Source organism: Myxine glutinosa, chromosome 12 (genome assembly GCF_964187855.1).
Source record: "Myxine glutinosa chromosome 12, kmMyxGlut1.1, whole genome shotgun sequence".
Taxonomy (NCBI): Eukaryota; Metazoa; Chordata; class Myxini; order Myxiniformes; family Myxinidae; genus Myxine; species Myxine glutinosa.
The window spans coordinates 30,909,163-30,935,447 of NC_136272.1; the positions used below are offsets into that span (position 1 = coordinate 30,909,163).

The 26,285-nt window shown below is 46.2% G+C and overlaps 1 protein-coding gene across 1 annotated transcript in view; it reads right to left on the bottom strand.

Annotated features, from left to right (window-relative positions):
* Positions 1-26,285, bottom strand: part of LOC137438003 (histone acetyltransferase KAT7) — a 55,478-nt gene that overhangs the window by 12,102 nt on the left and 17,091 nt on the right. The window contains exons 3-9 of the mRNA XM_068132844.2: positions 15,483-15,626; positions 11,694-11,957; positions 11,088-11,170; positions 10,866-10,952; positions 7,681-7,779; positions 6,886-6,996; positions 6,569-6,766 (exon numbers count right to left, since the gene is read on the bottom strand). Of these exons, the coding sequence (XP_067988945.1) occupies positions 6,569-6,766; positions 6,886-6,996; positions 7,681-7,779; positions 10,866-10,952; positions 11,088-11,170; positions 11,694-11,957; positions 15,483-15,626 (986 nt within the window). The remainder of the gene's footprint in view (positions 1-6,568; positions 6,767-6,885; positions 6,997-7,680; positions 7,780-10,865; positions 10,953-11,087; positions 11,171-11,693; positions 11,958-15,482; positions 15,627-26,285) is intronic.

Below are 26,285 nucleotides of genomic sequence, written 5' to 3' on the forward strand. Positions count from 1 at the left end.
CATTCAATCCAATTGTCGGAATCCTGTCCCTGAAGCCTCACTTTGGCTCTTGCTGTCCGGAACATATAAAGTTTATGCCGATTGTATAAACAGCCAATCAGATTGCTGGCAAATACAACCGATCAAAGTGCAGCACAACCTGATTCTGTATTTACTTATGTTAATGGCACATCCTGTTTGCTGCAATTGTTAAGGTGACAAGATGAAGCGAGCCAAAAAGCAGAAAGTTTAACGGAAAGCTTGGTCACAAAAAGAGAAGAAAAATATAAAAAAGGAGGCCTACATATATTTACTGTCCAAAGTACAGTTTATTAAAGACAAACAAAGCTTTGACAAATCAAAGACAAATACAGCGTTGCCAGGCAATGCCAGGTCCCACATCCCACTCCTTCCCCTCCCTCCTTACACCTTCCCCTCCCCCCCCCCCCCCTCCTCCTCCTCCCACAAAGGTCCCCTTTGACAAAAGACAAATATTTTATTTATCAAGTTGCAAAATATTGAACAGAAATATCAACAAAATTGAGCATATTATTGTAATGCTTTGGGGTCCTCAATATTGAATGTTTTTCCATCTAGACCAGAACATTATACGGATCAAAATCACTTGTTTTTTTTTTAATTTTTGCAGGGTGTAAATATATATATATATATATATATATATATATATATATATATATATATATATATATAGAGTCCCATATATAGAGAAGTTAGCTAAGGTGGTAAACCTTTTTTCTACAAACTCTTCTTTCACCCTTAATAGTGATTAATTGTTGCGGATCCGCCGCCGGCCTTCTCCCCTTACCAAGGGGGGGATTAGTCCCCTTGTCTTTGACTGACCAGCGCGACCCGGGACCTATGACGTCCCTTCCGGACAGCGCGAAATAGGGTATTAGGACCAAATTCGCTAATACCTAAATACTCGCGCTGCCCTGAAGCGAGGAGATAAGCCCCGCACGAACCACGTGTGTTGATACGCCGAGCGGTTGCGTACACGCGATCCGCGCCGTTATCACTTACGAGACCCCGATTCAAGCGGTTCTTATTCGTACCACGCTTAGTCAATGGAGAAATCACAAAGGCGATCGAATTGGGAAGCAAAGGAATAACAGGTTTAATTATTATTACACGTATGTACAGTACAGGATGACGAGACACAGCGCAGCTTATACAGTTTATATAAAATAAACCTTAAATAAAACTAAGGTGGTAAACCTTTTTTCTACAAACTCTTCTTTCACCCTTAAAGTGATGTCGTTAGATGAGTAGTAACATTCCCTTTAAATCAATGTACAGGTTGTGCTTGTACTATTTTCGGTTTTTGAATAATCAGGGATTATCACATTTGAGAGGTCACGTGACTCCTTCACCAATCTTACCGATCATTGTAACATCCGAATTAACAGTTATTTCTCACACCTGATGCAATATTTAATGATCAGAGCTGACGATCTCACCAATTATACAGGTATCCACACTCTCTTCAATCCCACTCTTCCCTCCAGGTCTTCAAAACAGCTTTTCACCACCATCTCTTATCTTCCCCCATCCAAAACCTTGATCTTTTCTACCCCCGTTAATCCACCCCAAATCCACCTCCTTCAAATTCCGATTTCTTTCCTGAAAGTCCTTGTAGTGTCCATCTTGTTTATACCATGTACTTGTTTATCCCATGAAACCAAAGCTTTCAGAATCGTTGGAATCTCCCGCGATGAAGCTGACTCTGAGGGCCTTGCTCCCCCTGCTCTGTCTCACAATTATTCCTGCAGGACGCACATGATCTGCCAGCAACCCTCTTCTGGTGAAACTGCCAAAATCAAGACTCTCTGCTCACCTTCACGATTTCATTCTTCTTTTCTCCCACCTCTGGAACAAACTCCCTCACTCTCTTCAATCCCACTCCTTCCTCCAGGTCTTTAAAACAGCTGTTCACCACCATCTCATTTCTTCCCCAATCCAAAACTTTGATCTTTTCTACCCCCATTAATTCACCCCAGATCCACTTTTTTTAAATACTGACTTCTTTCCTGGAAGTCCACCTAACACCTAGTCCATCCACCTAACACCCATGATATTTGAGGGTTTACCATACTTTAGATTGTAACCCTCAGTGTGAATAATCCCTGGTGTTGGGCTAGCGGCTAGGGTGCCGGCTTAGGATCCTAGGATCCTGGGTTCGAATCCCGGTCAATCGCTGAATTAACGCCAGGGGGGTTGACTCAGCCTGTCATCCTTCCGAGGTCGGCTAATTGAGTACCAGTTCACTGGTAATTCCCTGCTTGTCGTTAAAGGCGGCAAAAAGGGTTGGCGTCAGGAAGGGCATCCGGCCGTAAAACATTGCTTCAAAAAGGGGACCGAAAAACAACAACAACCACAGTTCCCGAAAAAGGCCAACCCCCGCTTGCGGGGAAAAATGGCCTCTAAAGGTGGTTTTTTTTTTTCCTGGAAGTCCTAGCAGTGTCCATTTGTTTTATACCTCTCCCACCCAACGCCCCCCCCCCTGCCCCCCCCCCCACACCCTCTCCTTCCCACAGATCTCCTGATGTCCCTGTTCTCTACTGTTCTTGTGCTGCCCTCTCCCTCCCCCTCTTGTCTCCCGCTCACTTTATTATATGGTCTATGTGTCAGCTCTTACACGAGCCTCGACTGAGTATACAAAAAAAAAAATCTCGTACCTTCCTGTTCAAGGAGGAAAGATCTGCTCTGGGGTTAAAGGTGGCTAACGATTGTCTTAACCTTCTTCTATGTGGTAATGCCGCAGGCAGCTTCATCATGCTCCCAATAATCCAACAGCCATCATCATCCTGAGCTAAGTCTTGTGATTTCTATTTATGGCAGAGTACGTACATAATATGTTTATTCTCACCCACCTCACTGTTTTGTAAAAAATCACCTCGACGCAGTTTTGGAATGAATTTAAAAGGTAAAAGTCTTGTGTGTATGTTTATGTTATTTACATGGTTATTTAAATATTAACATGATTTATTTCAATGGTGATATGTTTATTTCTGGCTGTCGCCGATTTACCTCGATATTTTCTCGAAGTCCAAGAACCGAACCTCCCTTTTTCCATTGGTCCTTGGCATCCACTATCGCAGTTTTAACTATCGCAGCATTTTCCAGGAACCTAACACCCATGATATTTGAGGGTTTACCATACTTTAGATTGTAACCCTCAGTGTGAAATACAGTGTGCAGGGTGTTCCAAAACGACCTGGACAACTTTGGATGCTAATATATTTAGTACCCCCAAATGATACAACGATACCCTATATTTCATATGATACAAAATCCGAAAGTTTTCTTTATTTTCAGGTCTGGTGGTTAAATGTGAAAAAAATGGCGACTCCACAGGAGAAAGCTCAGTGCGTCGAATGGTTCATCGAGACGAGATCCAACGCAAAAGTTCAGTGTAATTTCCGTACAAGGTGTGGAAGGAATCTGCCACTGCAGACAAGTATCAAAGAGTGGTACAAGTGGTGTAAGGACACTGAAAGTTGTCAGAAACAGCAAAGTACCGGTCTACCAAGCACAAGTGCAGCAGACGTTGAACGAGTGTGTGAATCATTTCAACAAAGTCCCAGAAAATCAATCCGACGCGCATCCAGATAACTGGGACTACCAACCACCACTGTACACAGGATCTTGCATGAAAGACTGAAATTTTATACCTACAAGGGCAGATTCTGCAGGAACTCAAACCAAATGACAGACCCAAATGCAAGGTGTTTGCCTTGGAAATGCTCAGTCGTATAGAGAATGACGAATACTACCTGAAAAAGGTCATGTTTACAAACGAAGCTTGCTTTCATGCATCGGCGAAGGTCAACCGGCACAATCTGAGGATCTGGGGCTCTGAAAAAGGTCATGTTCATAGCCGAAGCTCTGAAAAAACATGGTCAATGAACACATACGCGACTGCTTAGTGAGTGGACTACTCTATGACCACTTGGTGGGTCCGTTTTTCTTTGTGTCGGATACAGTGACCTCAACAATTGACATGAACATGTTGGAAGGATTTGCCTTCCCACAGATTGAAGAACTGCAACCAGATATTATTTTTCAACAGGATGGCACTCCCCCTCATTCGGCCTTAGTCATTCGAGCTGTCCTAAATGAAAAATTTCCAGGTCGCTGGATTTGCCAGGACAGACCAACCGCCTGGCCCCCACCATCACCAGACATAACCCCCCTTGATATTTTATATTTGGGGGTTTGTCAAAGATGTCTTAAACACCAAGGTGGCAAACCTGCAGGATCTTTGTTCTCGAATCACACCTGCATGCGCACTGGTGGACGCAAACATGCTGAGCCAAACATGGCAATAACTCGTGTGCTGCCTTGATGTTCTGTGCACGACAAACGAAGCTCACATTGCGGTGTATCGATGGTGTGCACAAAACTTTATGAGTTTCTGCATCATATAAACCAAAGGGTATCGATTTGTGGTTCTAAATATATGAACAACCAAAGTTGTCCAGATCGTTTTGGAACACCCTGTGTAGTAATAATTTTGAACATTGATAAGATGCATCATTGATAAAAAAAATATTCGCTACATGGAATTGATTATTCGGCAATGGGGCCACAATTGGACAACTCCACGCATGGCTTGCGGACTTCCTCTCTGATCGTGGCCAACGTCAGGCCCTGAAAGGATTTCTCTCATCTCCCCTTCCGGTGCAGGCTGGAGTTCCCCAAGGCAATGGAGTTCTGGGCCCTGTGCTTTTTCTGGTCTTCATCAATGATCTCTCCGACTCTCTGGAAAATCCTCTCTATCTCTTTGCTGATGACTCCACTCTCTGCCGCTCCATTCCTCATCCCTCAGATCAGCAGTCTGCAGCCTCAACACTCTCTGCAGACCTTGAAGAAGCCCTCTCCCTCCCACAGATCTCCCGATTTTCCCGTTCTCTACTGTTGTACTTGTGTGCTTCCCTCTCTCTCCCAATCTTGTCTCCCACTCCTTTTATGATATGTTTTTTGTGTCCGTTTTTTTTTTTTTGTGATTAATGTTAGCTCTTATACGAGCCTCGATCTTGTATACAAAAAAACAAACAAAAAAAAACAAGGAAGGGAATGATGGTGGAGCAGTGGGGCCACAATTTGACAAAAACAAGGAAGGGAATGTTGGTGGAGCATTGGGGCCACAATTGGACAAAACAAGGAAGGGAACGATGGTGGAGCAGTGGGGCCACAATTGGACAAAACAAAGAAGGGAATGATTGTGGACCAGTGGGGCCACAATTGGACAAAACAAGGATGGGAATGTTGGTGGAGCAGTGGAGCCACAATTGGACAAAACAAGGAAGGGAACCGATGGTGGAGCAGTGGGGCCACAATTGGACAAAACGAAGGGAATGATGGTGGACCAGTGGGGCCACAATTGGACAAAACAAGGAAGGTAATGTTGGTGGAGCAGTGGGGCCACAATTGGACAAAACAAGGAAGGGAACAATCATGGAACAGTCGAGTTACAATTGGACAAAAGAAGGAATGGAATGATGGCAGAGCAGTGGGGCCACAATTGGACAAAACCAGGAAGGGAATGATGGTGGAGCAGTGGGGCCACAATTGGACAAAACAAGGAAGGGAATGATGGTGGCGCCATGGGGCCACAATTGGACAAAACAAGGAAGGGAATGATGGCGGAGCAATGGGGCCACAATTGGACAAAACAAGGAAGGGAACGATCATGGAACAGTGGAGCTACAATTCGACAAAAGAAAGAATGGAATGATGGCGGAGCAGTGGGGCCGCAATTGGACAAAACCAGAAAGGGAATGTTGGTGGAGCATTGGGGCCACAATTGGACAAAAACAGGAAGGGAACGATGGTGGAGCAGTGGGGCCACAATTGGACCAAACAAAGAAGGGAATGATTGTGGACGAGTGGGGCCACAATTGGACAAAACAAGGATGGGAATGTTGGTGGAGCAGTGGAGCCACAATTGGACAAAACAAGGAAGGGAACGATGGCGGAGCAGTGGGGCCACAATTGGACAAAACGAAGAAGGGAATGATGGTGGACCAGTGGGGCCACAATTGGACAAAACAAGGAAGGTAATGTTAGTGGAGCAGTGGGGCCACAATTGGACAAAACAAGGAAGGGAACGATCATGGAACAGTGGAGCTACAATTGGACAAAAGAAGGAATGGAATGATGTTGGAGCAGTGGGGCCACAATTAGACAAAACCAGGAAGGGAATGATGGTGGAGCAGTGGGGCCACAATTGGACAAAACAAGGAAGGGAATGATGGTGGAGCCATGGGGTCACAATTGGACAAAACAAGGAAGGGCATGATGGTGGAGCAGTGGGGCCACAATTGGACAAAACCAGGAAGGGAATGATGGTGGACCAGTGGGGCCACAATTGGACAAAACAAGGAAGGGAATGGTAGCAAGCCCAGGTATTGAAGAATTCTCTTAATTCAAAGCAATTTTATTTTCTCTTACAGTCGGCTTGTTGACAGCTTTGCTTATATTTATAAGAATGGTCATATACCAAAAACATCTTGTTCTCGAGAAACAGTGCCGTCAAAGAGGCAATCTGAGGTGGTGTTTACAGTACCGTGTGGCGACGCAGAATTGTGGAGCTTTTCATGAACTTGAGGCAGAACTCGCAGATGTAGAGCTTTCCCAGACGCGTGTACTCCTCAGGGTACGGCGAGTGGTACCATGTGTCCAGCTCGTAACGACCAAAGACGATTGTGTGGATAGCACGTGTGCTCTCAGCCAAGACACCGGCGCCCAGGCTATAAATCCGTTCCTGCAGTAAAATGGCTTGCATCACAAAAAGAGCCCTGGAGCAATGAAAGTGAAAACAAAAGGGCAAGACCAAAGAAGAAGAATAAAAATGAATAGTAAAGAGTAGTACTAGGGTCCCACCATGTCCTCACTGGCCCGAGCCTGTGCCTGCCTGAACAGTTCCAAGTCAAAGTCAGACGTGAGTCCTTGCAGCAGTGGCTCACGTTTTGTGCCATGCATTTGTCGATGCTCCTGTGGGGCACGTGATAGACGGGGAAGAGGAGATTTAGAGTGGCCATGTGGACAATACAATGGTTTAACAGTTGATCAAAGGAGGGAATAATCATCGGAAATGCCCATTTTGGCCCGTTTTTGTCAGGTTCAGAGGAATGCATCATGTGCTGACAGACCAGCAGATAAAGCACCACAATATAGTTAAATTGCCTAACCAGGTAACAAAATATGAATTGGACAATGCCTTTCATTACACCATCCAAAAGGATCTCCTTAATGAGAAATAGGAACGTTGTTGACTCGTTCCCCCTGGTGGCAACGAACAGCATTGCAGGTATAAACAAGAACAGCACTCTGCAGAGCGCATACCTCCGCCAGGCTGAGCAATGAACAGTTTCCACGGATAGCCCGGATCTGCTGACCTGAACCAAAATCGAATTTGGTTGTTCTTGTCATATGACCAACGACTAACACGCACACACGTCTTCCATGTTAATAAGGACCCATTTCCCGTATTAATAAACGAGGGAAAGATGCATACATTGCAACATAGTGACACAGCAAACTGCACGCTGCGAACAACAGTACGTATTGCAATCGAATATCTGGGGAAAAAATGCTTGCTTAAATTACATTCATCATTCACTCCTTGATCAACATCATTGGAAAAGCTTGGGATCAAGTGAAAACTGTAGCTCTTACATCATATAGCCTCTTCTGGTCCTCAGTGGGCCCAACATTGCGGTTTTTGCGAAACTCCGATATCTTTTCACGGTAACGGAGCTGCTTCTCTGTGGGTACCTGATTGGGACAGCAAGGTGAGGGAGAGACACCAGGAAAGCTCAAAATGAGGTTGGTGTGACAACATGGTTAATAGCAGGATAAATAAAAGGGGAAGACTAAAGAGAATGTGTATTGCCATTTGCAGTTTGGATGGTACATAATGTGTCTAAAACATCACCGATTCGAAGCACTTGAAGAAAACATTCAAATTTAAGTAGAACCGCACTCGATAGAGCGCATACCTACGCCAGGCTAAACAGTTTACGTTTTGTAGTCAACTGATAGGCCAGATCTAGATTCGGACGTGAACAAAATCTAATCAGCTTATTCTTGTCACACACCCCCAATCTGTCCACCAAGGTTTGTCCGAATCCATCCACACCTTTTTGTATCGTGCTCACAGACAAACAAACAAGACGTTGCTTCGAGAATGATACTTGCGAAAGCCCTGAAACAGATTTGACCTCAAAATTAGTGGTTGAATTCAGTGACCTGATATGCAAATCCTCTTCAAATTTCAGGTAAATTGGATGAAAATTAAGGATTTTAGACATTTTAGACATTGGAATCTCCCGCGATGACGCTATCTCCGAGGGCCTTTCACTTAATCACCGCAGGCAGGTTGGTGGTCTTTCCGTCTTCTACCGACTCCTCTCCGGCCTTGCTCCCCCAGCTCTCTCTGGGCTCTGTCCCCCAAATATTCCTGCAGGTCGCACAAGATCTGCCTGCAACCCTCTTATGGTTAAACTGCCAAAATCAAGACTCTCTGCTCACCTTCACTCCTTCATTCCTCTTTTCTCCCGCCTCTGGAACAAACTCCCTCACTCTCTTCAATCCCACTCCTCCCTCCACGTCTTTAAAACTGCTGTTCACCACCATCTCTTATCTTCCCCAATCCAAAACCTTGATCTTTTCTACCCCCGCTAATTTCACCCCAAATCCACTTTTTTGAGGTGACTTTTGACTTATTTCCTGGAAGTCCTTGGTGTCCTTGCGTTTTATACCTATCCTGCCTCCCCCAGGCCCTCTCCCTCCAAAAACATCTCCCGATGTCCCTGCTCTCAAATGTTGTGTTTGTGTGCTTCCTCCCCTTCTCTCCCCATCTTGTCGACCGCTCCCCTTTTTATATACTTTGTTTGCTTGTTTGTTTGATTTGTTTGTTTGATAAATGTTAGCTCTTTCACGAGCCTCGACTCTGTGCACAAAAAAAAAAAAAAAAAAAATTCCACATACATTGTTGACCTTTATTTGGCCTATGTTGACTTCAAAAATAATTGGTGGTTGAATGAAATGACCAAATATGCAAATCTAGTTCAAATTTCGAGTCAATTGGAGGAAAATTGAGGATTTAAAAAATTGCACTTGTTGTTTAGCAGCCTGGTGTTGGCTTATCGGTTAGGGTGCCGGCTTGGGATCCTAGGATCCTGGGTTCCAATCCTGGTCGATCGTTGAATTAATGCCGGGGGGGGGGGGGGGGGGATTGACTCTGCCTGTCATCCTTCCGAGGTCGGCAAATCGAGCTTGCTGGGATGAATGTGCCGGTGTGTGCCCCGGTTTAGAATAGGTACACCGTATACCTACGTGTCGCAAGGGGCGACTAAAAAGGGTTGGCGTCAGGAAGGGCATCCGGCCATAAAAACAAAACAAAAAAAACATTGCCTCAAAAAGGGAACCATGATGATTGTCATGGGGCCTGGAAGGCTAACCCCCACTGCTCTAGCAGGGAAAATGGCCTTAAAAATCTGGCACTTGTTTACCTTTGGACTATGTTGACCATTTGGCCGATGTTGACCTTTTGGCCTATGTTGAGCTCAAAAATAATTGGTAGTTGAATTCAATGACCAAATACTGTATGCAAATCTTCTTCAAATACCAAGTCAATCAGATGAAAATTGAGGATTTTAGAAATTTGACAAAGACCTTTAGCTTATGTTGACTTTTCACCTTTTAATCTCAAAATCATTAGGTTTCTTCCTTTTGACCAACTTAACCTTTTGGTTAAGTTTTGTGAAGATCGGTTTAAAATTGGGACCTGCAGGAAGGAGATCGACATACAAACAGACAGAAACAGACAGGGGCACATAACCTGTGTCCACCTTCGGAGGAGGAGGTAATAAAGTAATGCAAGATGAGAAAATGTAAAGCATATAATTTTTTTTAGCTCATCTGGAATTGGAATTCCAGATAAGGTATTGTCATTGTGCACAGTCTGTCTGTCCTTTGTCCGCCCGTCCCCCATCTCGACTTCTCCGGCCAAACTGCAGGGCCAATCCAGCTGAGATTTCGCACCAAAGTTCCGCTCATGACTGGTAACAGGGATTGCAAAGCTCGTTCCGGTCACGTGACTAAGCAGGTAAACATGGCAGACTTAGTAAATTATTTCAACAATCTTCTTCTCCAGACACACCAGTCAGAATGCTACCAAATTTGGGTTATGCAATTAGGCCAGGGTAGGGGTGTTAAATTGCAGAGGTCATGCTGACGCCATTGGGCGTCCCTGGTGTTGGGCTAGCGGCTAGGGTGCCAGCTTAGGGTCCTAGGATCCTGGGTTCGAATCCCGGTTGATCGCTGAATTAACGCCAGGGGGGTTGACTCAGCCTGTTCATCCTTCCGAGGTCGGCAAATTGAGTACCAGTTCACTGGTAATTCCCTGCTTGTCGTAAAAGGCGACAAACAGGGTTGGCGGCAGGAAGGGCATCCGGCCGTAAAACATTGCTTCAAAAAGGGGACCAAAAAACAACAACAACCACGGTGCCCGAAAAAGGCCAACCCCCGCTTTGCGGGGAAAAATGGCCTCTAAAGGTGGTTTATGCTGATCATGTGACTGGACGTGTGTCACAACGGCCGGCTTAATCAATTTTCGGGAAAATTGCATAAACTCTTTCAAAAATCTTCTGCAAACCCACCAGTCAGAATGTTACCAAATTTGGGTTACAACATTAGGACAGGGCCCAGATAAGCTACAGGTTCAGTTGTCCTATTTTTTTTTAATGTTTTCGGGGTGGGGAGGTACAGATGCAAAGTATTGCAAGCGTGCAACTTGAAGCTGTCATGACGATTATTAATAGTGGAACTGAGCACACGTGACCCAGGCACTGACTCACCGCGTGACGAGTTGTATGCCGACTCTCATCCCGCCACTGGCTGGTCATCCATTCCTCGGCTCGATTCTCCCGGTCGAGTGCACGGCGCTGGCAAACACCAGCAATAAAGCAACAAATATAATCAAGAAATGCAACAATAATACCATAATTATAATAGTTAAAACAACAATAACAGTCATAATAATAACTCTTGTCAGGCTTCCAGTGCATATTTTCAAATACCTTGCACTCCTCGGCAGTCATGTTGTGGTAAAGGGGGCACCCCCAGGTGGAAAAATGACACTCATACTTCCCAGTCAGGTGACCTGGGAAGACAACGAGTCAGATGTTCTCACAACATTATTGTCCTTGTAATTCACGTTAAAATACACCGATGTCTTACTGAAAATGACTTGTTCACCTGCTGTAGCACGATACACCTGCATGTCCAAGGCCATTTTGATTTGAGCCCAAGTGTAAAACTTGCAAAGCTCAGTGCCTCCTCCATGGATTTATTTGTCAATATGAACTGCACAGATACCACAGACTTTAACAAATATCCGATTCCAACATTCGACAATTAACTTGCAGCAGACAGCCTTTTGGTAGAAATAACCACATAAGGTAGAACCAGTTGCAGGTGTGTCAGTTGGGAAAGGATTACAGATTACCGTTTATGAAGGACATTAGTGAGTCAGTTAGCTTTTACCAACACTACACAACTTTGCATTCTGAAGATTGGTGCACGAGGCGACAGTACTGCGGAGTAGCTGAATGCATGCGTCTTCCGACATCAAATGACAGGAGTAGGATCACAAACAAACCTGCAAAGAAAATGGGAAAGCTCACCAAATGAGTTACAACCAGGTGTAGGGCAGTGAGGGTGCGGGCCTGGGCTCTTATCGCAGCGCTGGCGTTTGGTCTGGGGTCCAGACCTATCGCTGCCAGAATCCCCCTCAGCAGGTGGAGGTGCTGGAGGTCCAGGTGCAGCAGTATCGTCATTGGATGCGGTCAGGCTGGACACGTCGAGCTCAGAATCTGACGATGGCGCATTCCCAGTGGGAGTGCGTGGAGGAGAATCATCAGCTGGTGCTGCACTGCACCCGCTGTCTGCTGGACTCCCCATTCCAAAAACAGCAGCAACCACGTAAACAACCTTTCAGTGACTAGTGGAGCTGCACTCATTTAACATTCTCAAGTCTTCCTCAAAAGGCGTATGCAGTCATGTCTTGATATATACGGGTTCATTATCTGCAAATTCAGAGTTGTGTGGTTAACATATTTACACCATAATTCGATACATGTGGGAAAGATTCAATTTTGCGACATATGCAGCATATACGCGGCCATTTTCAGGAACACAATCTCCGCATATATTGATAACTTAACTGGATATTCTTTTTTTTTCAGCAAATAGGCTACACTAAGTGACCCCAGGAAGAATATCAAAAATGAAAGGTCGGTCATAAGCTGCCTACCAAGACATCTCTCGACCATTTCTTCCCTTTGTACACGTTTCACAATGGAATTCAACGGAAAACCAAATACTGCATTGGAGTCATCAGAAGGAACCCGCATAAGTAAAGAGCAACAATGGAGTCACCGGGAGGAAGCAGGATAGGATTTGGGTTTCAGCTGCTGCTCCTCTACTCCCAAACCCATCCAGGTGCAGCCAGGTGAGCCTTACAGAAAACAAATTCTGCAAGAATTCACTTCTCCCAAGAGAGATAAAGAAAGAAAAATAGAGTAGAAGAGTTAAAATCATAGCAAAAGCAAGAATTAGAATGAATAAAGAGAAATATAAAAAAAAAATGTGAAAGGAACAAAGAACAAAGATGTCGGGAAGAACCCGGAAAGAGAGATTTCAGCAGTTACTCCCCAGGCCCAAACACAGCAACAAGTACAAGCTACCAGAAGTCCGTCAGCGGGAACATATTTGTTATAAATACGAAAGCAAATTGGTGTATAAAATTTGAGTTGCGAATGGGTACTTTTACAGTTTTACTTCCTTTATGATGTTCCACATGCCATCTTTGTGATGGTTGGACATGATAAGGTAAATAGACGTTTCTTTCAAAATACAGTACTATATATAGAATGTGTGATGTTTCCCTTCATCACACTACATGATGTGTTCGATATCATGTAGAATGTTCCTTAATATGTCCAACCAATGTTTTTGTGGGGTTTTTTTTAGACTGAGCCAAGGCTCCTGGATGAGATGGAACACTGAACGAATCAGAACGCAACATAACAAAATGAACAGTAGAGAGGAGGGGGGAAACACCAACAGCAGGGATGAAGGACAAAATAGATGGAGACTTAGACAAACAATGGGTATAGTGAGGAATGAGGTGTAGGGGATGGATACAGAAACATACTCCCAGGAAGGAAAACAGGAAATTGGGGGAGATGGGGAGGAGGGTGGTTTAACAAGGGTAGCAAAGATCATAGTTTTGGATGGGAGACGATTTGAGATTGAGATGGTGGTGAACAGCTGTCTTGAAGACCTGGAGGGAAGAATGAGGTTGAATAAAACGTGAAAGTGGGCAAGGCGAAAAAAGGAGGAACGGATGAATGGAGATGAGCAATGATTTTGGAAGTTTCACCAGGAGGCATTTGATGGTGGACTGCGTTCACACTGCAGATGGTGTCGGGGGTGGGGGGGACACGGAAAAAGTGGAGGGTGCAAGACCAGAAAAGAGGTGGTAGAAGACAGAGAGACCACTGACCTCGTGCGATTGGAGTGTGATAGGCCCCATAGACTCAGATTCATTGCAGGGCATTCCAATAATCTTGAAGGAATTGGTTTTCATGGCATCAAGCTGAGCAAGGTGTGAAGCCCGGGCCCAAGCCCTGATGGAAGAGAAATACTCCCAGAGCAGTTATCCCAGTGCAGCCCAGAGGGGAGAGCATTATCAAGCTGCAGATGAAGGTGTTGGCTTAGCGGTTAGGGTGCCGGCTTGGGATCCTAGGGTCCTGGGTTCGAATCCCGGTCGATCGCTGAATTAACGCCAGGGGGGTTGACTCAGCATGTCATCCTTCCGAGGTCGGCAAATTGAGTACCAGCTTGCTGGGATGAATGATCCCGGTGTGTACCCCGGTTTAGAATAGGTACACTGTATCCCTGTACATCGTAAGAGGCGACTAAGGGTTGGCGTCAGGAAGGGCATCCGGCCATAAAAACATTGCCTCAAACAGGGAACCATGATTGTCATGGGGCCCGCAAGGCTAACACCCGCTCTAGCGGGGAAAATGGCCTTAAAACGATCATTCATTCATTCAGATGAAGGCCTGAGAGATGGATAGGACTTCAGGAGTGCCGAGGAAGGCCATTGTGCGACGGAGGATGCCCAGTCAGCAGCGGGATTTGGAGGCCAGCTTTGAAATGTGGTTTGCCCAAGAAAGAGCGTGGCTGATAGTGAGACCCAGGAGTTTGAATGACTGAACTTCCTCAAGAGGATTGTTAATAAATGGTATGGTTTGCCAGATGGTCCTTTCGGACAGAGATAGTCAGTGCGACATTTGCCAGGATTGAAAGACGTATTCCAAGTGTTTGACCTGCTTCTGATTTTATCAAGGTCTGAAAAGAGGGAAGAGGCTGTATTCTGTCTGTCTGAAGGATGAGGGATGTCACGGCTGAGGGTGGTCATCAGCAAATAGATATAGGGGATTTTCCAGAGAGTCAGATCGTTGATTAAGATCAGGAATAAGAGTGGGTCCAGAATACTGCCTTGAGGTGCTCCAGCATTGACAGGGAGATGTGATGAAAGGATTCCGTTGAGTGCCCCGCGTGGGCTGCGAGAGTAGAGGAAGTCACTAAGCCATGTGCGGAGTTGGCCTTGAATGCCACAAGCAGAGAGTTTGGAGAGTAAGGCGGGTTGCCGGACCGTATCGAAAACTCGAGATATGTCTATAGAGACGGCCCTGATCTCATGTCTAACATTGAGGGACTATATTGATTGTTGGGAGAGTAGGAGCAGCATGTCCAAGGTGGAGTGACCTCATCTGAATCAGAATTGACAATGTGGGATGAAGTTGTTGAATAAAAGGAAGGATTTCATATCAACTGTGATGATGGATTCCAAGACCTTGCTCACGATTGGAAGTAAGCCAATAGGTCTGTCGTTAAGGGGATCAGTTTTTGCAACTTTTTGTGGAATGCAGTGATGTTGGTGGATTTCCACGTCGATGGAAGGTGACCTTGGGCAAATGATAGAGTGAAAAGAGCAGTAATAGGATGGAAAAGAGCAGTAGAGCAATTTTTAGGCCATGTGAGCTGATGCCCACCGATCTAGCTGCAGAATCAGAGTCAAAGTTACACAATTTCAGCTTTCTTGGATAAAGTATGTTAACGATATAACAATATACAAGGTGGGATCACCATGGGATCACAATTCCTTTTATTTCCACTTCCAAGAGAAGCAACATACTGTGTTGGTAGGAGTGTGCGCGGGGTGGGAGGAGGGGCTTGCGTGCTGTGTGGAAGGGGTGGGGGGGGGGCGGTTTGAGAGGAGTGGGGGAGGGGGAGGAAAGGTGTGGAGGGAAGGGTAGGTGTGCCGTACAGGGGACTGGGTGGGGGGTAGTGGAGGAGATGTTTCACATATAAAAGTCTGAGTAAATTATTCAAATATTTACCTCCTTTCTCACTGGTGTCCAGGGCAACTATCTCAGAATCAGATCCTGATGAACGGGTGCTGCGAAGCGGGTGTTTATGTGGGGTTCGAGTTGGAAGTGAGCATGGGGCACTTGTCTGAGAGACTCCGAGCTCATCGCAAGAATCTGTAAAATACACAAACAAACAGATGACTTCCGGTTGGGGAGTTTTCCACATGATGGTTGAATGTACAGCTGCCGTTTTTACCATATTAAAGCGAAGTTTTCCGAACCGAATTTGTCTGCCTGTACTTCCTGTACTCCATTCTTTTTTTCTCTCCCTTTTCTCAAGCATGGACAATCTCAAGGCTACAAGTCCATCTCCAGGGACGTTGATGTTCCTATGTCCACCGTACGCAATTGTTACGGGGTCCTCCCCTATCCCCTGGTCTCGGTAAACCTCCGAACCCCGAGAGGGTCCCCGGCAGAAAGATATGTTCTCCTTGGTTGAAATCAATCAATAATGAAACCCTCAAGGAAACCATCAAATGAAACAATCAAATCAATAATGAAACCACACCAAGGGTTATGAACAAACAATAATATTGTTGCGGGTTTGAGAATCCTGCACGTTGTAATTGTTGTAAATATCACCCTCTGTAAATTGTAATGATTCTTGTAAATACCTCCATTTGTGTAAAGGTCAAAGGTCGTACCCTTAGCTAGTCCATGTACAAGCACGTAGGCCACCATAGAACCTCTCTATAGTTATTTCTTATTCTATGTTAGTTTAAGGCTCTGTTTCCCACTAGTTGACTCTGCATTGCACCAAATGACATAAGATAGTTCCCTTTTCAAGTTTCCCCCAAATCATCTCTTCGAAGTGCCAGTAACATTGGGCTGTTTTCTGCGGCGTTCGCCACCGTTGCATTGGGCTGTTTTCTTCACCCCAAAACTCCATTACGCACGCGGTCAACTCGGGGAAGAAAGGCATGTCTCCACCTCGTCATCAGAAAGAGGAGTGAGCCAGCCCCGATCAACCAACCAAGGATGAGGGGTTTGGCCTGAGAGGGTGGAGAGAGAGCGTTCGAGGAGGTTCGCGAAAGTTCCATGGGCGTGGTTATATAACCCGTCGCGCAGAGCCCCCCACAGCAGTCCACCGGAGCTCAATTGAGAGAGTTCAGTTGAGGAGGAGAGAGTGAGTTCCGGAGAGGAAAGCGCATAACCAAGGAGCACAAGGCGAATGAGAATCGGCACGCCCTGCTCGCGATACCAACCAGCACTCTGAGGAACAACAAGTGCAGGCACGCGAACCTCGACGTGCCGCGGTGCTCGGATCTCCCTGTCGCCCGTTCTGTGAACTAGAGTGCGAGGAGTCGGAGCTGTCACCTCTTTACCGTCTGTCCTCCTTTTAGACTCAGTGTTTTGTGCCTTGTCTTATGATAACTCGTAGCCAAGCTATGTCGACCAGAGAAGTGAGAGTTCAACCTGATCATGTTGACAGTCACGTGGGTGGCGATGTGAGCGACGCAATCAGCCTTGACCCGGTCACTAAACCCGATATGTTAGGAAGCGATCCCATCATGACTAAATGCATGCGTTCGACCTTCTGGACCGGGCTGACTCCGGTTCAACAACTCGACATGTATAACAGGGAGAATGACAGGGCAGAGGCAGAGCGTATTAAGCGAGAAGACCGAGAGCAGGCGGCAGCAGAGAGAGAGCATGCGGCAGCAGAGAGAGAGCATGCGGCAGCAGAAGCTGAACGCGTCAGAGAGCATGAGTTGCGAATGTTGACTGAACGACTGCGGGCAGAGGTGTCTGCTGCAAGCGTCCCGGAAACTGTTCATGTTCGTTTGCCGGACTGGACGGGAGACACGAAGCCAGAAGCGTATCTGGAGATGGCGGAGAAGTTGTTGGCTTCCGGTGGCATTGATGAGAGCTTGTGGGTCGGCCATCTTGTTAGCCATCTATCTGAGAAGGCGAGGGAGGTATATGCGAGGATGGCAACCGAGGACGCAAACAAATACAGGAAATTGAAGGCCGAGATTTTGAACGCCTATGCGGTGTCCGCGTGTATTTATAGGCGTAATTTTTTCAGTTGGACTCGTCAGTCCAGTCAAACCTATGAGGAACATTCGCGGGTCTTGTTGGAACAGCTGCAGAGATGGTTCAAGGGGAGCAAGGTTGAGTTACCTCAAGCGGTTGCGGAACTCCTGGTGCGTTACCGTATCGATCAACAGCTTCCGCCTGACTTAGCATTGTTTCTTGTCGACAAAGACACTGTTTCCTTGTCAGACTGCGTCAACCTTATTGATAAACATGTTTTGGCGTGCAAAATGTTGCAAGTCACGCAGTCGCGTCGTAAGACGGAGGATTCTGCGATCGAGACCGCCCCCCGTCTGCCCGGCGGCTGGATCGAGGGGAAGGGTTCTCCGATGCCCTCCACTGGTGGCGGTCGCGAGCTGCAGGCCAGGGCACGGCCCTGGTGCGATTTCTGCAAACGCGTGGGGCACGGTGGAGACCGCTGCTTCTCTAACCCAGCTAGTCCGGCCTACCGAGGCAACCCTGCTGTTAAATCGGAGGGAGGTCAGTGGAGGTCATCAACTGGGCCCTCGCACACGACGGTGGCATCGGTGACAGAGGTCACTGCCACCGAGGCTAATTCCATTCATCCTCTGTATCAGGATTATTCAGGGACAGCCTTAGTGGGTGGCCCTGATTCGGTGCTGAAGTTTGAGGCCCAATACCTTCGGGATACTGGGGCGACACTGTGTGTTCTCCGGGCGGGGGTAGTTCCGGCCTCTCAGATGCGTTATACCGGCGAGTATATCATCCTTCGGGGCATTAACCAGGTTCCTGGCCGGTATCCCCTTGCCCTCCTCGAGGTCCGGAGTGACATTTTTACGGGTCCAATGACCTGTGCGGTGGTACCCTACTACCCGGTACCCGGGGTCTCCTTGCTGATTGGCAATGATGCCATGGCCAGGGAGGAGTCATTGACTCTGACCTGTGGGGTGGTCACTAGATCCCAGAGTAAACAGGCGGAGAGAGTGGCGGAGTCAGACATATCTTCACTCTGGCCCGAGGAGCCTAGCGCCTCGACTCCAGTTCCCGACGGTGACGTTGCGTCAGTTGAAGTCCACCCGAGCCTCCCGTCAAGCCAACCTCAGGTGCCGTGCTCCTCAGGGACCGCTCCCGCCTGTAACACGGGGACCCCAGCTACGTGTTCGCCGGTCGGCGAATCCGGGGAGGAGGATCAGTCCTCCGAGGCGGTTAGCGACCTCAGTTCTGGGCCGGAAGTCACTCCCGCATTGTCTGCGGTAACCAGTTTAGTGGAGGATCAGCACTTCGATCCCACCCTTGCCATCCTCTGGGAAATGGGAGACGACTCCGAGCCGGGACTAACAGGCTACTATGTGAATGGTGCAGGTGTGCTGATGCATAAGTATTCCCCAAAGAACATGTCCTCCACCCAGACGTGGAAGGTTCGACACCGAGTTGTCGTACCGGGGAGGCATCGTCAGTCAGTCATGCAATTGGCCCATGACAATATTTCCTCGGGTCATGTCGGAGCTGCCAAGACCTTAGCCAAGGTCAAGAATCAGTTCATATGGCCGCCATGTCGCGAGACTTGCTCCTCGGTCCGTTTTTCCCTCCTGTAAACGCTTTCCCCACTTGAGTTTGGCCCCCTTGTCTCTCTATTGTGCTTTGTGTGAAGTGTAACTCTTGTGGGGTAGATATTAATGTGGTGTATTGTGTTTAATATTGTGTTGTGGATAAACCTTGTTCATTGTATAAGCCTGTTAACAATTACCGCCATCATATTGCCATGTGATTTGCACCTACTACAAATACTGGTTTCAAAACGCCATCTATCCGACGGGTTTTTTACTTAGGTGGGGAGGACTGTGAGAAACAACCTTGTTCTCACCAAATTAGTGCCCCGCCCACCACGTCACGTGACCTCCTTTCAGCCTCACGCGATTGGGTGGCGATTCGGCACGCGATTGGTGGAGGGTGAGAGAGCCGGCCGCCATCTTGTGCGACGGACGTGGCTCGAAGGCGTCGAGTGGAAAATAGAAAAACGGGGATTTTTTAAGCCTCACGACAGCCGAGTTGTGCTGATCGTTTATAGTTCTGTATTTTAAGAGTGAGTAACTCCGGAAGAGAACGAGTGATTCCCGGATATCGTAGATTGGAACTGTGAGTCATATTGCCTGTGTCGTGTTTGGAGCTTCTGGTGCCGACAGTTCCTGCAGGCTTTGTGCTGTGTATTCCACTCTGTTACCATCCATTGTTTTTGAGATCGAGCCAATAAATCATCGTGCCTACCCCTAGAGGCCGGTTAAAACACAGTTGTGTTTATTGAGTTCTCTTTGTCCACCCCGTGGACTACTTGAAGCCCGGACATTAACGTCCGTATTCCGGGCTGGAAGCATTTAACAGCCGGGATCGCGACAAATGGTCTGAGTCTAAACTGAGTCTAAAAGTCTTTACCGTTTACTGTCACCCTGCCGTTTGCACGGACCTGAACCTTCTCATCCCTCCACCCATTCCTGCCATTCCATCCTTTTGTGTACGTGAGTTTGTTTTGTGTGTCTTGTCCCTGGGAATAAGTTAAGCTTGTATAAGTAGAATTGCACTGTGTCTTCTTCTTCTTCTGTAAATTGCTTTCGTTTTCTTTCCTTCTCCTTTGGTTTCTTTGATTGTGTAAATAGTAATTAATCATAAATCCCTGTTCTTCCTACCTTTGCCTTCCTTTCTTCACATCCGTTCGTCTTTGTGATTTACATCATTGAACACCTGTGGCACGATTTGGCCAACGCATAAGAATCGGGTTTAGTACTGCTAATGGTTCGAACCGCGGGCTGCTAACCCGCTCGGCAATTAGAACATCTAAAACCGTGGTTCGAGCGGGAGTCCCTCCCCTGCTTCGCGGTCAGGAGTGGCACTCAGGTCCTTGGGACTTTTTGTTGACCAAATACCCTGGCTGCTCCCGACCGGAAGGAGCGTTGGGACCCCCAGGACTCACATCGGTCAGTCGCAGACAAGGGGATTAATCCCCCCTTGGTAAGGGGAAAAGGGGCCGACGTTGAGATCCGTAACAATATATTATAAATCACACCGGAATCACGACACCAATAATAATAGCAATTCACCCTACAATCACTATCTTAAGATGGTACCACCTTATCTAGACCTTTAACCCAAACTCACGGCACTCCCCCAATGTCTCTGTACCCCTCCAAGGCGAAGTCGATTCGCTCCAGCGATCGTTGGATCAATGTCCAATCAAAATCAATTGAGGCGTGGACGATCGAAGCAACCCAGAGGTCACGTGGTCCAACACCCAGCAAAATAGCTGTGGAATGGAAAACCTCCCAAAGACGCGCTCCGACGTACACGTTTGCGGTTTAATCAGCGAGTCTCCTTATAATCCTCCAAAAGCCACTTTCTCGCACAGCCGTCCCTGGCAACCCACCGGGGAATAATGCCCGGCCGACGCGACAAAAACTTCCTTCACTGAAGGCAGCGCGCGTGGCGAAATGGTGGACGGCTTTCACTCGAGCTGGGGCTTTGAGGCAAGGATACTCCGGAACCTCAATGCAGATACCCGACTACGCAGGCTCCACAGCACTCCGGCGATATCACCTATCGCACGAACTTCCTTTCAAGGACTCAAAGTTCCCTCGCACTGTACGCTCGACCGCTCGGTACTGAGCTTCAACCAAGATCGTCTTTTTACTTCTCTCCACGCCTCTTCCTCTTCGCTCCCTCCGTCTTCCGGCTCACGATCCGATTTCCAGCCACATTTTTACCAGGAGCGCTTTTTAACCTTTTCACCACAATAACCATTTCCTTTAAACAATAATAATCGTCGTTTCCTTTCCAACCCCGATAAGAATAATACTACATCACCAGCAAGGTTATAAGTGGATGACAACCACACCCACGGAAGGGCCGAATCCGTAACAGCAATGTTATCAGGAAGTTTAAGGCCCATGGCACTGTAGCCAACCTGCCTGGACGTGGCCGCAAGAGAAAGCTTGATCAAAGATTGCAGCGAAGGATTGTTTGAATGGTGGAGAAAGCACCTCAATCAACTGCTAAACAGATTCAAGCTGACCTTCAGACTCAAGGTACGGCAGTTTCAACTCGCACCATCCTTCGCCAACTCAATGAAAAGGGGGTTCTATGGTAGCAGACCCAGGAGGGCCCTACTGCTGAGAGAGAGAAATAAGAAAGCCCAACTGGAGTTTTCCAAGACACACCTGAACAAGCCAAAATCCTTCTGGGAGAATGTCCTGTGGACAGATGAGACCAAATTAGAGCTTTTTGGTGAAGCACGTCATCGCTATGTTTACAGAAAACTAAATAGAGGGGTCAATATATGGTTGAACCCCCAAAAAATTGATACAAAAGGTTTTTCAATGGATTCTGGTACCATTGGGCATGCTAAATAACATACCGTAAAATTCGGACTATTAGCCGCAACTTTTTCCCTCAACTTTGACCTCTGCGGCTAAAATAACGATGCGGCTTGTTTATGGAATTTTCCGATGTTGCGGGTTTTCCTGATGACGCATTCAGGCCAAATCAAGTTGTTGTCGTCAGTCTCCAGTCTATGTTTAAATTCACATTAAGTTTCAAAACTGGTTTTGACTCTTCGTGAATTCAAAACTCACTGTAAAAGTGTGCTAGTGATAACTGTTTATGGTTTTTTCCTCCAAATTTACACACGGCCTTTAAACACACGAAACATTCAGTTAATCGCCCTTGCGCAGACAACTTCCATCATGCCGAAAACACGACGCAATGCTTACGATGCAGCTTTCAAATTGAAGGCGATCGAACTGGCTATTGAAAAGGGAAACCGAGCTGCTGCCTATGAACTTGGAGTGAATGAATCCATGATCAGACGTTGGAGAAAGCAGAGGGGCGAACTTTCTCGCTGCAAAAAGTCAACAAAGGCTTTCAGAGGTAGGAAATGCCGATGGCCCGAACTGGAAGACGAACTTGAAGACTGGGTTAACACACAGAGAGTGGATGGTCGGGGTGTTTCTACTGTTCAGATTAGACTCAAAGCAAGATCGATCGCTGCAGAAAAGAAAATAGAAGAATTTCAGGGCGGGCAGTCATGGTGTTTCAGATTTATGAAACGCAAAGGTCTTTCTGTCAGAGCACGAACGACTCTCTGTCAACAACTCCCTCCTGACTTCGAAGAAAAAATCGCAAACTTTCGGAACTACACGCAGGAGAAAATAGCAGAGAACGTCATTGCTCCGCAGGACATAATTAATATGGATGAGGTCCCTCTGACCTTTGACCTACCTCTCAATCGGACTGTAAACAAAAAAGGCGAATCGTCCATCTGTTTAAAAACAACTGGTCATGAGAAAACCAATTTTACTTGCGTACTGAGCTGCACGGCATCCGGAGATAAACTTCCACCAATGGTCATATTTAAACGCGTTACGTTGCCAAAGGAGAAGTTTCCAAAAGGAATCGTTATTAAAGTGAACAAGAAAGGGTGGATGAATGAAACGCTAATGAAGACCTGGCTCACTGAGTGCTACGGCAAGCGACCGGGAGGGTTCTTCCACCGAAACAAGGCCATGTTGGTTTTGGACAGCATGAGGGCCCACATTACTGATACCGTAAAAGAAGCAATCAGATCGACTAACTCCATCCCAGCAGTGATCCCAGGCGGCACGACCAAATATCTTCAACCTCTTGATATCAGTGTTAATCGTGCTTTCAAAGTAGCACTGCGTGTCGAATGGGAAACATGGATGACCAGTGGCGAAAAATCTTTCACCAAAACTGGACGTATGCGACGAGCAAGCTTCGCGGAGGTCTGTCAATGGATTTTGACAGCGTGGGGAAAAGTAAAACAATCTACCATCGTCAACAGCTTTCGCAAAGCTGAACTCTTGTATGTAGCAGACGACAGAGAAGCCACCAGCTCCAGCCAGCAAGACTCGGATTCATCTGACAGTGAAAAAGAGGCCGGGGTCAGCGATGCAGCCATAGCAGAAGAAGCTGTGCTTCTGTTGTTCAACTCAGACACTGAAGACGAAGCTTTCAGTGGCTTCAGTGGAAATGATGACGACGACGAATAAATGTGACTACCGGTATTTTTTGATTGTGTGTATTATTGTGTATCTTTGGTGTCGCTGTATTTTTATTTTTGTGTTGCTTTGTCACTGAATTTGTGATTGAAGTTGTGCTTTGCGCGCGTCTGACAAGTTTCTGTGGCTGTCGAGTTTCTCACTTTTTGTGGTTAATAAATGGTTGCGGCTTATAAACCAGTGCGGCTTGTGTGTGTTTAAATTCCAGTTTTAAAAAAAAATTAGGGGATGCGGCTTATATAACGATGCGCTCAATGGTCCGAAATTTACGGTACTAAAAATCTAGTAACATCTGACGTCCGGAAAGGGGTCATTTTCAAGATGGCTGCCGGGAGCTAAAAAAATGGCCATATCTCAATTATTATTCAACCTAGAAAGGTGGTTTTGGTGTCTAACCCTAGGTTTTAGGGCCCAAGGAATCCAATTGAATCAATAAAATTACCATCAGTTAATTATTTATTGACAAGTCCAAGATGGCATCCCAAGGTGACATCCTGATCCACTAAAATGGCTCTGTCGAATAGTAGTCAACCTAGAGAGATTTTTTCAGTGTGTATACCTAGGTTTAAGGCACCCAGGAAATCATCAAAATTACTTAAACTAGGGCATGCCCGTACTATATATATATCTAAAATTATATCCCCCCCCTCTATTTACATGAAATGGTTTGGTCCAAAGCGAACGGCTTGCGAGTGGTGACAATCCCCCCCCTCTATTTACATGCAATGGTTTGGTCCAAAGCGAACGGCTTCCGGAGTTTGGTAAAGAAATCGCCATCGCGTGCACAAACGCGCAGGAAAGCGAATGAATCGCAAATTCGTTTTTATTAGTTGTAAAACATAGTTTAACGCCAACATAGTTTGCAAACGTGAAATAAATGAATACGCTCTCAAATGTGCCATCCGAGGCAGAGTGTGCCCGCCACGTTCGGCACACGCGATCGTTCGCTGCTCTCTGATTGGTTGAATCGTTTTTTGGACATAGCTCGGTAAGTAATTGTCCGATTAATATGAAACCTTGAAAAGGCACATCCTCGGGTCCCCAGCAATATACCTGGCAAGTTAAAAGTATATCGGACCCGTGGTTGTCGAGAAACAGCGGTCACAGACAAACGTACAGACAGAGATTACTGGAATTATAGATAGATAAGCACAAAGTAATCAGGTAATCCAGTAAGCCAGGTTTACCAGCCCATTAGGCATTTGTTGTCTTATACAGTTAGTCGTTATTCATCGTCATCCTCCGACTCACCAGCTAAAAAACCAAGTGTGTGTTTCAGATTGGAGATAAGAGTGTAATGTGTCTACACCACTGTCACCTGTGACTCCAGTCCACAGTATTCAGTGATCATTACAGACAAAGGTTTGTACAAAGCTTGAGAGGTTATAGCAAGGGACAGACTATTCTATATTGGGGAGGGGGGGGACTGAAAAATCTGACAAACAATTTATTTTCATCTCAAAAGGAATAAGTATATTATTTGGTACATGTATGCATAAACAAAATCCATATTATCAGCCTTCAAAATGACATTCAGTTGAAACTTAAGGCAATCTGTCACAAATTTCTGGAGTCTCGTGGATACCGAAAAGTATAGAGGAGTCAATATATGGTTGAACACCAAAAAAATTGATACAAAAGGTTTTTCAATGGATTCTGGTACCATTGGGCATGCTAAAGAAGAATGTGACAATCCACACAACAAGTTTCTTCCAGAGGAGTCGGAGGATGACGATGAATAGCGACTAACTGTATAAGACAACAAATGCCTCATGGGCTGGTAAACCTGGCTTACTGGATTACCTGATTACTTTGTGCTTATTTAAGTAATTTTGATGATTTCCTGGGTGCCTTAAACCTAGGTATACACACTGAAAAAATCTCTCTAGGTTGATTACTATTCGACAGAGCCATTTTAGTGGATCAGGATGTCACCTTGGGATGCCATCTTGGACTTGTCAATAAATAATTACCTGATGGTAATTTTATTGATTCAATTGGATTCCTTGGGCCCTAAAACCTAGGGTTAGACACCAAAACCACCTTTCTAGGTTGAATAATAATTGAGATATGGCCATTTTAAGCTCCCGGTGGCCATCTTGGACGCCATCTTGAAAATGACCCCTTTCCGGAAGTCAGATGTTACTAGATTTTTAGTATGTTATTTAGCATGCCCATTGGTACCAGAATCCATTGAAAAACCTTTTGTATCAATTTTTTGGGGGTTAGGTGAGTTTTTTTCATATATTGACCCTACTAAAATGAAGCCTTCAAAGAAAAGAACACCTTCCCTACAGTTAAACATCGGAGGTTCAGTGATGTTTTGGGGTTGCTGTGCTGCCTCTGGCACTGGGTGCCTTGAATGTGTGCATGGCAGAGATTACCAAGGCATTTTGGAGGGCAATGTGCAACCCAGTATCAGAAAGCTGGGTCACCGTTGAAGGTCATGGATCTTGCAGCAGGACAATGACCCCAATCACACTTCAAAAAGCACCCAGGAATGGTTCACGATAAAAAGCTGGACTGTTCTGAAGTGGCCAGCAATGAGAACAGATCTAAATCCCATTGAACATCTGTGGGGAGATCTGAAAACAGCAGTTGGGAGAGGGCATCCTTCAACTCTGGGAGAACTGGAGCAGTTTGCACAAGAAGAGTGGGTCAAACTGCCAGTAGAGAGGTGAAGGAAGCTCATTCATGGCTACAGGAAGCG